This window comes from Microcaecilia unicolor, chromosome 2 (genome assembly GCF_901765095.1).
Source record: "Microcaecilia unicolor chromosome 2, aMicUni1.1, whole genome shotgun sequence".
NCBI lineage: Eukaryota > Metazoa > Chordata > Amphibia > Gymnophiona > Siphonopidae > Microcaecilia > Microcaecilia unicolor.
This window is the reverse complement of record NC_044032.1, coordinates 272,658,306-272,670,571: the sequence shown is the minus strand read 5'-3', so window position 1 is coordinate 272,670,571 and position 12,266 is coordinate 272,658,306. Positions and strand designations below refer to the sequence as shown.

At 40.2% G+C, this 12,266-nt stretch overlaps 2 protein-coding genes across 2 annotated transcripts in view; one reads left to right on the top strand and one right to left on the bottom strand.

Moving 5' to 3' along the window:
- Nucleotides 1-12,266, bottom strand: part of IFT74 (intraflagellar transport 74) — a 291,121-nt gene that overhangs the window by 170,960 nt on the left and 107,895 nt on the right. The gene's annotated exons all lie outside the window — the stretch shown is intronic.
- The window catches only part of LRRC19 (leucine rich repeat containing 19), a 41,624-nt gene that overhangs the window by 10,734 nt on the left and 18,624 nt on the right, over nt 1-12,266 (top strand). Inside the window, exon 3 of the mRNA XM_030194173.1 lies at nt 2,672-3,110. Coding sequence (XP_030050033.1) covers nt 2,672-3,110 — 439 coding nt within the window. The remainder of the gene's footprint in view (nt 1-2,671; nt 3,111-12,266) is intronic.

Here is a 12,266-nt window from a genome sequence, read left to right as displayed (position 1 = left end):
ACAGGTCTTCCGTCTGCCTCTGATTTGGCTGTTTATTTTAAGGAAAAGGTATGTTCTATTTGGAATAGTTTACCTGATACACAAGTCATTGAACCCTTCTTGAATATTACAGATACAGGTATACCATCTGATCAGTTATGGAGAATTTTCGAACCAATAACAGCTACGAATGCCACTAGGTTATTAAAATGTCATCTGACTGTTCTTCAGACATTTGTCTTTCTTAGCTTATGAGGTCTCCTAGCCCTAATTTTATATGTTTTCTTACTAACTGGCTAAATATTCAAGAATTCTAAAGGCAGTGTATTAAAGGTGACAAATTATAGACCAGTGGCATCCATCCCTTTGTTCATTAAGGTGATGGACGGATGGGTAACTGAAAAGCTGAATATTTTTTCTGAACAAATTTCAACCCCCGATGTTGATGCCTATATCAATGCCGATACCTAAGCCGAGGATTCAGACCTAGCTCCAAATATTTTCTCTCTTTGAGCCTCTCTGGCCAACTAGGTTATTTTCTTCATACGAAGGCAAGAAACACAGGTATGTTCAGGTCCCAAACACTGAAGACACCAAGAATGAGTGTCGTTGACATTGATGGTCCTATTGCACTGCTTACAGCACTTAAAGCCACTGGGAAGCTTTGATGACACGCAAGGGAAAACAGCTGTGGCAAAATCAAATAGTTCGATGGTTACTGAAAAATGGGGCAAGCACTGAAAAAAAACAGAGCCTGACTGAAGCTCAGGCCTAAGTGGCCTACCGAGAGCGGTAAAAACAAAGAAAACTTAAAATGGGGAAAAACTAAAACTACAAGGGAAGGCAGAGGATAATTTACCAACAAAAACAAAACAAAAATCAGAGCAAAAGACCCCGAAGGGAAGGCACAAAAATGAAAAAACAGTGCTCACACACTAGACTCTATGAGGAGCAAAGGACAATCGCGTTCTCTCTTCACTAGGATGAGAAGAGACTGATGGGTCCGTGCTCTCATGCTGGGCGAGAAGGCACTCGTGCATGCGCAACAGGAACTCTGTGCATGATTTTAAAAAGGATTTTTTTTAAAACTATATAAGCTCCACATCGGGTGAAATAGATGACGTTACCCACATGTGAGAATATGGCCTGCTTATCGTCAGAGAAATCCTGTTATCTATCTTTATCCCCTACAATACTAGGTTCGCCGGTTCAGCTTGTGGAATCCTATAAATACTTAGGAATCATCACTGATGGTAACTTTCTTTTTACTCAACAGATAACGTCCATTGTCAGATCTGCGTTCTTTATTTTGTACAAGCTATGATCTACACTTTCTTGCCTTGACCTTGCTACTTTGCACTCTCTTTTTTGTGCATTCTTATTTTCACAGCTAGACTATTGTAATATTGTATATGCTGGCATACCTTTTAGTAGCCTGAAGAAACTTCAAACCTTGCAGAATACAACTGTCATGCAAGCAGATAAGACCACACAACTCCTCTCTTGTTCAGTTGGCCCCCACTGAATTTAGAATTAATTTTAAGATCCTGGTCACAAAGCCACACAGGAAGGCTTACCCAGCTATCTATTGACCCTTATTGTTCTTTATGTTCCTTCACAACTCCTTCATTCTGAAGTGAGGTAGAAGCCTCAGTAGTTCAGAGAGGCCCTTCCTATTGAACTCACTCAGGCTGAAACAGTCCTGCACTCAACAGAACAAGAGAAACAGAAAGAAAGGGCATGGCTGGAAAAGAGCAAGAGAGAGTTGGAGTAAGAAAACAGGAAGCATGGAAAGTTTACAGGTGATGTAGAGAAGTGAATAAAGAGAAAACATGTGAGCTAAGGGTTAAAATGGGAGAGAGAGAAATGGATAGAAGAGCAAGAGATGTAAGACAGGGAACAGGAAAGAGCATCTAGGCATGTCTTGAGCTTTTGGGCTTTGATCAAATTGAGCTCAACTGAATGGAGAGTTACTCATAGAAACCCAACTCTGTAGGCCCGATATTTAAACTGCAGGAGACAGGCCAGCTAAGTCTCCCGGTTGGCACTGAGCCCAGATATTCAATGCCGGGCCGTTTCCAGTGGCCAGCATTGAATATCCAGCGTTTTTTTGGCCAGTTTAAACTTAAGCGGCCAAGTCAATATTGAGCGCTGGCCAATTAAGTTTATAGAGACCAAAGATAGGCCTGGTTATTTAGGCAGCCTGATTTGGCTGCTAAACAGCTGGCTATGTCATGCGAAATAGCCGCTGTGTGCCGACTGTGAATATTCAGTGGGAGAAAACCAGCCATCTCCCGCTGAATATTCACAGAGAGCTGGTTAAGTGCATATAACCGTCCAGGAGCCACTCCTGGCAGGTTAAACAGCACTGAATACTGGCTGGAGTATTTTTTGATACACATGGCACTAACAGAAATTATGGTATTGGTGCTAATACACCTTTCTAAAAAACTAGGTATCATCAACAAAATAAGCAAAGAAAACAGAAAACGAACCAACCTGCCTTTTTGGTGGCACCCACTTTGCTGCATGAAATTTGCATTGCTGCCTATATGGTGATTTGTGGTATTACACGTATGAGAAAATAGTGACTACGTTTTGTCCCCACCCTAATCTCAGAATCATAAAGCTGTCTACTGCAGATAAATTTGAAATTTGATATCCTAATTGTAGTCTCTTGCTTCATTAACAGGTGGTTTGTAAGGAAACTTGGATGGGCCTTTCTTCTATTCCTGATAATTTACCTCAAAATGTTAGTATACTATACCTCAATAATAACAACATAAGCTTCAATGCTACAGATAATAAAATCCTCCAAAAGTATGTCAACCTAACGGAACTGTATCTCAGTGATAACAAATTTACCAAGCTACCAGAGGACAGTTTTTCTCAATTGACAAAACTTAAAATTCTAAATCTCAGGAACAACTCCATTAATATAATTGAAACAAATGCTTTTCGAGGCCTGAACTATCTAATTAACCTGGACCTTGGCAATAACAGAATATCCCAGTTGACAATAGCAAAGGATCTACATGTGGAAAACTTAACCCTCGATGGAAATCCATGGAATTGCAACTGCAGCCTTCTGAGTCTGGAGAACTGGTTGAATTTCACCAAAGCAGTAACAGGCAAGTTTTTTTTTTTTTATTAAGTTTATATTATATAGAGTAATTCACTACAGAATACATTTTCCTAATTGAGAATACCAAAAATAAAAGAACTGCTACTGTAAAAATAAAATAAAGTCTGCCATTTATTTAAGAAATGAAACCTGAACAAGGTAAGAATGTAAATCACAAAGTAACACCAGCCTGAATCATTATTACCCTTATTTAGAATTTGCCAGGTGATATTACCATTATATTTCATCTCAAAGTCCAAAGAGATGTTAAAAGTATGTCTTACCTGATAATTTTCTTTCCTTTAACGCAGCAGATTAATCCAGGAACTAGTGGGTTAAGTCCGCCTACCAGCAGGTGGCGATAGAGATAAACAAACTAAAGGCAGTGATGCCAGACGGCCAGCTCCTTCCTCAGTTAGTATGTCTCTATCTCAGCAGGTGGTGGATGGCTTTTTCTCCAGCTCCTGGGCCCAAGGCCTCTGTGTGTGCGCCTGGGCCGGTGGCCAATTTGAGCTGGGGGTGGTGGACTGGTGGTGTCCCCTTTGGCAGCATACGCAGTTGCTGGGTCCCTGCTGCACCTCAAATTCCCTCTGAACAGGCCTTTGCTGTTCCTTTCCTTCCCTGTTTGTTTCTGCCTCCTCACTAAAAAAAAAAAAAAAAGAGAACCATAGAATTTATTTAAAAGACAAACAGAGAAACACAGGGAAGTGTGTTTTTGCTGAGAGCAGGTTTGTGTCACTGCTGTCCGAGTCCTGTTTTCTGTTGCCTGCTTGTCTGAGCCTGCCTCGAAGTGGAGTCGGAGATGTTTTTTTTCTTCGGCCCGCGCTTTTCCGGTCCGGGGTAAGTCCTGCTGGGTTCTTGTTCGGGGACGGGCGATGGCAGTGGAGGCGGTAAAACCCTGTTCCCGATGCGGGAAATGGCGTTCGGCAGCGGGCCTTTGCAGCACGGGGTGCGCTGATTTTGCGGGACTTGACGGAGTGGTGGCCCCCCTGAGAGTGTGCTTTCCTGCCCAGAGCCTGGCGATTCTCGCGACATTTTGCGATCGGTCGCGGAGCTGGCTCCGGTAGCGGTTTTGGGCAAAGCTTCTTCTCCGCTGGTAGGGGAGTCGGGGGGGGGGGGGCGCCAGGCACTGTGGGCGGTGGTGCAGGTGCCATGGCAGCGACCTCCTCCGTTGCGGATTCATCTGCTGCAAGTGACAAGGAAGGGTGCGTTTTGCTATATACTTTAAAAGAAGAATTAATCTTTTACCACTCAGTCAGATAAACTCCAATGTAACTGAGAGACAAACTACTTAAAGGTGACTGGTAATATAAAATAGAGGCATTTTTTATCATGTAGTTGAATGTGAATCACATGCCTTGTGTAGAAAACTGATCTATGCAGCTGCAAATTTTAATTTTTGAATCTTTTGTTTTTCTCTTGATTATTGCGCTGACATCACTGAATCTAAATAGAAGTTTTAGAACCAGTTCGTCGTCCTCATTCAAAAAGCTTCTCTTTAGATTGTGGTAACTGCAATCTAAAAGGGTGTCAACAGTCTATTGTAAAAGAATGTAAAACAATAAGAAACAGAAAGTAACTCAAACTGTATATACAAGGCATTTGATTCACGGTCAAAAACACTAAAAAAAAAAAAATGTATTTCTCCATCTGCAAGCAGAATTGAATTAGCCACACAATATATAATCCAACAGCACCAGAATGAAACAGCTCTCCCAGAAGTTAGAAATAATGTAAAGTCTGAGCATATACAGTCCTTCCCAGCACTGTAGTTACCTCAGTCCCCTCAGTTTTGCTTCCTCTGACATCCTTGTTTTTCCATACTAGAATAATTGGCTTCTTTCAGCTCCATCCCTGAGTCTGGCAATCTTATTGAGAAATAAGGCCTTACCCCTGTTTTAGTCCTTGGGGTTCTCAAATGTCAACAAGCCTTCCTTTCACTGAACCACATGGATTAAACCAAAGTTTTTTCTTCTGAAATACAGACTATAGAAGCTTGTCAAGATTGTTCAATTGGTTCAGCATTCCCCTTGGGATTACAGCCAAACCGATTTAGAAATACTAGATCTACAGTGCATATAGTCCCTCTTGCTCATTCTAGATCTACAGTGCATGTAGTCCCTCTTGCTCATTTCAAGATGAGAAGACTTCAATGGAACCTAAGCTTCAGTCGAATCAGACTTTCTAGCAATTACCCTGCATGGTCTTTCCTTCTGCACATTTGCAAGCCATGCTGCAATGATCAGCCATAGAAACCAACCTGCTCAAAGGACTCCCCTTTACACCTCAGCAACATCATTGTGTGCTCACCACAGATGCTTCAAATGTGGGCCTTTAACATTCACAGGGTATCTGGTCAAGAGCCTAGAATCTTCTAAGAGCAATATTTTAATATGTATTAATTTTATTCAGCTGTTTGAACACCTTATTTGTGTTCAATCAGTGCTTAACCAAACAGACAATGAAATATCAGTGCTTTATGTCAGCAAACAAAATCGAACAGGATCCCTGTGACTATGTGAAAAATGGATGCAGATTTGGGATTCTCAATCTCTTATCCATCCAGGCCATGTATACCTCTGGAAGACAAAACCAGCTGGCAGGCGAACTCAGCAGACTCATCCAGCCCCACACATAGTCACTGCATCCAAAAGTGGTACAACCTATTTTGCAACAGTGGGAAACTCCATAAACTAGTTCACCTGCAGTGAAAACATCAAGCTTCTCTTCTATTGCTCAAGGCGAATACCTCCAAGCTGCCCTGCACAAGATGCTCTAGCCATAGACTGGGTTTGGTTGCTCCTCTATGTGTTACTTCCCATACCCACAATATGGAAAACTGTACAAAAATTTCAAAGAAGCCCAGGAACAATGATTCCCATATTGCCGGAATGGACTTGACATCACTGGTTTTCCCTCCTCGAGAAGATAGTTCAGATTCCACCTAGGCTACAAATATGTTCAGCCTTAATACTGCAAAATCAGGGCACTCTCATACATTCTGATTTCAAATTGTTGGCTTTGATAGCAAAGACATGGAGCCTAGCTGTTTCCTTAGGCATGCCATGTCCAATTCAAGATGGGGCATCAAGAAAATCTTTCTCAAAAAGATCCAGTAACTTCAAATGGAAGAGGTGTTCCATTTGGTGTTCTCAAGAAACTACCATAGAAGGATCATCTTCATATAAAACCTCTCACTCAAAAGCCACTAGACCCTTGGAATTTTAACATTGTCCTTTCTTTCCTCATTTAAACCACTTTTGAGCCAACAAAATCCTCACCTTTATTGCATCTTACTTGGAAAATACTTTTCCTGATAAGCAGTCACCTTGGCAGAAGGATCAGTGAACAAAGTTTTAATAAACACAATTTCATCACAATAAAGGTAGTCAGAAGGATGGAAAGTCACACAGACAGGCTGTCTAACAAAACTTGACCAAATGCATTGTCTCTGACTGTGAACTGTTCCAAACAATAATGTAAAGTAAATGTATGAAACTAGGACTGAGTTCTGCATATCGTACCCAGCAAAACAGACTTCTGGAAAGTCACAGGAGCTGCAGTAGCTCTAATTTGATATTTCTCTTTCCTGGTTAAAGGAGAACCAGTTTGTTCAAAACAGCACTGAATACAGGATGCTAACCAATTTGCCAATGTTCATTTAGCTATTAGAATACCCATTCTGTTAAGATCAGAAGAGACAAACAAATACATAAACTTGCACTTGCAAAGTGAAGGGATTATTCATGTGGATTCTTATGTGATTTTTGACAAAACGTAGGAAATATTATTTCCCCATTAACAAGGAAATGTGATGTGACTTTAAGGAATCTGAAAAACTGCACTGTTGAGATAAAAATTACTATGGTGTCTTTATATGACAAAAGGCATGTAGTTCATTTAAGAACATAAGAACTGCCATACTGGGTCAGACCAGGGGTCATCAAGCTTAGTATTTCATTTCCAACAATGTCTAATCCAGGTCACAAGTACCTGGCAGGACCCAAAACACAGTGAGATTCTATGCTGCTTACCCCAGAGAAAAGCAGTCTAACTTAATAGTTTATGGACTTGTCCTTCACTTGTCTGAACCATTTATAAACCCATCTACAGCAACTGTTTTACCACATCCTCTAGCAACAAATTCTAGAGCTTAGCTATGCGAGTGGAAACATATTCTCTCCTATTTGTTTTAAATATTCTACTTGGTAACTTCATGGAATCTCCTAGTGTTTGTACTTTTTGAAAGAGTAAACAATCAATTTGTTTTTTCCCATTCCACTCCACTCAAGATTTTAGACCTCTATCATATCTCCCCTCAGAAGTCTCATCTCCCAGCTGAAGAGCTCTAACGTCTTTAGAATATCCTCAGAGGAGAATCATCCTATTCCCTCTATCATTTTGGTCACACTTCTCTGTACCCTTTCTAATTATGCCTTTTTTTGAAATGCAACCACCAGAACTGCACACAGTACTCAAGGTATGGTTGACGTAACCACAACTAGGAAAGAGCGCCTTCCAGGTAACGAGTGAAGTAGATTCTATTGGTTCAAACAGAAGCTTCATAAGAGATTTAAAGACGACATTAATGCCTCAGAGTAAAGAATACTTCTGTGATGGTGATTTAACATGAAGGAACCCTTTCATGAATGTGGAATTTACAGACAGCAAGCAACCAGAGGCCTATCAACCTGGGAATGACAGGTTGAGAGAGTGTAGAGATGTACCCTAACAAATGATATATGCAGGGTAATTCTACAAAGTGGGTGCTGCCAAGTATGCAGGTAAATGACTAGGACGCTAGCATAAACACATTTGTGTGTGCACCTACATGTGAAAATCCCAAGATTCTGGCAAAACATTATTCCATAAAAAGGTGCCTAAATGCAATGGCATGTATTTTGAAGGTGGGGGTTCACAGGGGCCAGAGTCAAAGAAGAGCAGGGCAGAGTGCACATTTATGTGTGTAAATTACAGAATTCTATAATTTACATGTGTTTCAACACTTTATGCAGGCTCTATAGCTGGTTAAGTGCTTGCATCTAAAATATAGGCATGTATTTTACCTGTTACACTAATATTTATATAAGGGAAAGTAGGCACCTACTTTTCTTTGAAGAATATGCACCACACATAGGCGCCTAAATATAGGTGAACATAAGAGTAGCCATACTGGGTCAGACCAATGTTCCATCTAGCCCAGTATTCTGTTTCCAACAGTAGCCAAGCCAGGTCACAAGTACCTGGCAGAAACCCGAATCGTGGCAACATTCCATGCTACAAATCCTAGGGCAAGCAGTTGCTTCCCCATGTCTGTCGCAAAAGCAGACTATGGACATTTCCTCCAGGAACTTGTCCAAACCTTTTTAAAACCCAGATACGCTAACTGCTGTTACCACATCCTCTGGCAGAGTTCCAGAGCTTAACTATTCATTGAGTGAAAAAATATTTCTTCCTATTTGTTTTAAAAGTATTTCCATGTAACTTTCTTGAGTGTCCCCTAGTCTTTGCACTTTTGGAACGAGTAAAAAATTGATTTACTTCTGCTCGTTCTACACCACTCAGGATTTTATAGAACTCAATCATATCTCCCCTCATCCACCTCTTTTCCAAGCTGAAGAGCCCTAACCTCTTTAGCCTTTCCTCATACGAGAGGAGTTCCATCCCCTTATCATTTTGGTTGCTCTTCTTTATTTATTTAAAAAAAATTATGTTCTGCCTACAACTAAGTGGATTACAACCACACATACATAATCAAGTTTAAACAAATAAAACTCAAATCAAAAACAAATGTAAGATTAAAATTAAAATGTAACATATTATCCCCATAACACACACAAATATATTATCAGCAATTTAAAAAAGAAAAAAAAAGTATGTTTTGCTGCAGCAATATACAAAATTTGTCATATTAGCTCCATGCCTGCACACACAAATATGTCTTCAATAATTTACGGAAAGATGTCATACTACTACACAATCTAATGACTCCAGGTAATGTATTCCAAATCTGTGGGACAGCGAGTGAAAAAACTTAATTCCAAGTACGAACATATTTTGTGGAATACAAATCCCCAGTTACTAACAGCATCGTGTGATCTGACCTCAAGGCCCTTAATGGCCGATACATGACAATGGATTCTTTCAAATACCAGGGAACAGAAACTGCATATAATGCTTGATGAATTAAGCATGCAAATTTGTACAGAACTCTAAATTGAATAGGTAACAGTGCAGTGAACAGAGCACCGGCGTTGCATGTTGAAAACGAGACACACCACTGAACAATCGAGCACCACATTCTAAACTGTTTGCAGCGCCTGTACCCTAGATTTTGCAATACCCATATACATAGAATTACAAAACTCAATTAGAGAGATCATAATACTCTCTATAACAGACCTAAAATCATACTGTGATAACAAAGGTTTCAACCTATTGAAAAGATGGAGCTGAAAAAAATCAGATCTAACAACTAACAACACTGAACGCAATACTCAAGGTGCAGTTGTACCATGGAGCAATACAGAGGCCTTATAGTATTTTCAGTATTATTCACCATCCCTTTTCTAATAATTCCTAGCATTCTGTTTGCTTTTTTGGCCTAGCATCCTGTTTGATTCTACTGAGCCTATCTGTCACAGCTGCAGTTCACACATAGGTGATGGAGGCAAATGCAGTTGGATGTTGCTCCTTCCCTCTGGGCCTCCTTAACCTGGCTATGCCCCTAGCTTTTATACTTACTAGGTCCTGCTCTTCTGGCTTCATCCCTCTCTTGTCACTTCCCCTCTGGGTGGGATTATAGACCTTAAGGTGCTTCTGACACTGTGAGGGAGGGAAAGTGGCCATGTCCTATAGACTGCCTCACAGCTGATTAAAATGATCTTTTTGTGCTTATAGAGAAATATGGCCATCATACTTAGGATCAGCTTTGTTATTTCCAGAGTAGAGACAGAGTGGGTATCAAAATTCTGGATCATTCAGGGGCAGAATACTAACTTTGGTTGAAACATGACACAGCAAACAAAAAGAAAAACCAAACAAATGAAAAACGAAGTCAGAAAATGCATCAAGGTAAAACAATTTTATAAGAATCAAGCAAACTTTGTTTTTTGCATCTATTTGGCAGAGCAGAACAAAACTGCAGTGCACAAGAAGGTTTGCATATGCCCAGAGCTTTATACTTTGGCACCAAGAATATGCCTATTTGAAGCTTATTGAATAAAGAAAAAAGTTTCACCCTACTTTTATTTATAGCAGGGGTTCCCTTACTAGCGGTCAAACAGGGTGCGGAGAAGAGTCATGTTTTCCCAGAGATGGTCATATTTCAAAACTAAAGTCATCAGAAACAAAAAATAAGGTTTTAATGTATTCTATTAGAGCAAACAATTTGAATTACAACAGTCCAAACCCCATCATTTTATGTTAAAAAGTAGTTATAGAAGTTCAAACATATGACTGCTTTTGGACCCATGATGTGAAAATAAATAAAAATAAATAAATATAAATAAATAAATAAAATCAGCCAGTCTCAACATTTTGGATCTGTGACTTCAGTCATGTTTTCCCAGAGGCGGTCACAAATCTGAGACAATTTCTGAGACAATTTATTGAAACCACTTAGACAGAGTGAAAGTTTTTATGATAGTTAATGGTAGCATAAATGTGTACTACTATAATTTTAGCAACATATAAGCAGTTAACAATGTTAACAGCTGAGTTAGTGACATATGCAGCTTCTTATATTTCCTGAATGGAATTCCACTCTCCTGACTAGGCTCTTTTTCTGACTCCTTAAAGTGACCCAGTGGGGAAGTGTATTTAAAGAGGACTGGGGTTCCCATCACAAGACCAGCTATCAGTAGTCACTAGTGGATACATGGTTAGGAAAGGGGTGTAAGGGATTCATTGAATAGTTCAAGGGGTACAAGAACAAAAAAGATTAAGAACCCCTGGTTTAGAGAAAATCAAATATGCACATATATTTCAGGTGCGAGGACTCACACCTGCCATAAAGCTTGTATAAATGCTCACACCTAAATTTGAAAGAATATGTATAGATTAGGGTATTTCATAATCTACGAGTGTAATTGTGCACCCATCCACAATCCACCCATGTGAACACCCACCTGCAAAGTATGCATCATTGAATTTTAAGCGTGTACTTATAATGCTTAGCCAGAAGGTGATTATTTGTCTGCATAATTTAATACATATTGGTATTTATGCCTGCCTAAATCTAGGTAGCTCTTTACAAAATTACTTCCCTAGTTCTGAGATCTAAAAGAGCTGTTGTGCCCCATAAGGGTATTGCAATAGCACCCACTTGTGTGTGCCTGACTCAATCCTGCTTGTCAATGGAAAATGTATTACAGATAGAGAAGCAGAGTGGGAGAGAAAGTAGAAGATGCATATAGAAGGAAAGGCAAATGGAAAAGGACACAAGAATGAAAAATTATGTCCTACCTGATAATTTTCTTTTCTTTAGTCAGTGACACTGTTCTGAACCAATGAATGTTATCCTTTCCTACTAGCAGGTGGAGGTAGAGAAAACTGAATTTTGCCAGTGACATCACCAACATAAGCACAGAGTGCTCCTGGAACAATCCAGTATGCATCTGCCCAAGCAGCAGAAGGTCCCTTTGTAACACACCCATGCTCAATTAACCACACAATTGTAATGATAATCAAGTGAACAAAACACCACAGAGTGGCACTCGCAACCCTGCATATACCAGGATATAGCCATATCACAGGAACTCGTATGGCTGCCAGTCACAAAATGAATTTCTCTTTTTTTTTTTTATAAAGCACTGAAAAGGAAGCACAGAGCGCCACCAGAATTCTGGGATGAGGTCTTCCAAGGGCAGGACTTCAGAACAGTGTCACTGACTAAAGAAAAGAAAATTATCAGGTAAGACAATTCCTCCTTTCTTAGCGTCAGCTTCACTGTTCTGGACCAATGGGATGTGCCAAAGCAGATCTATTGGGTGGGGAAAGACAAGGCCCCCTGAACGACAACTCTTCCAAAGTCAAAGTGGGCTCTGGCTAGCACGTCCAATCTACGGTGCTTAGCAAACAAATGAAGTGATAACCAAGTCACTGCCCTGCAGACCTCCTCAGGGGATATCACCCAAGCTTCCACCCAGGATGTGGCCTGAGC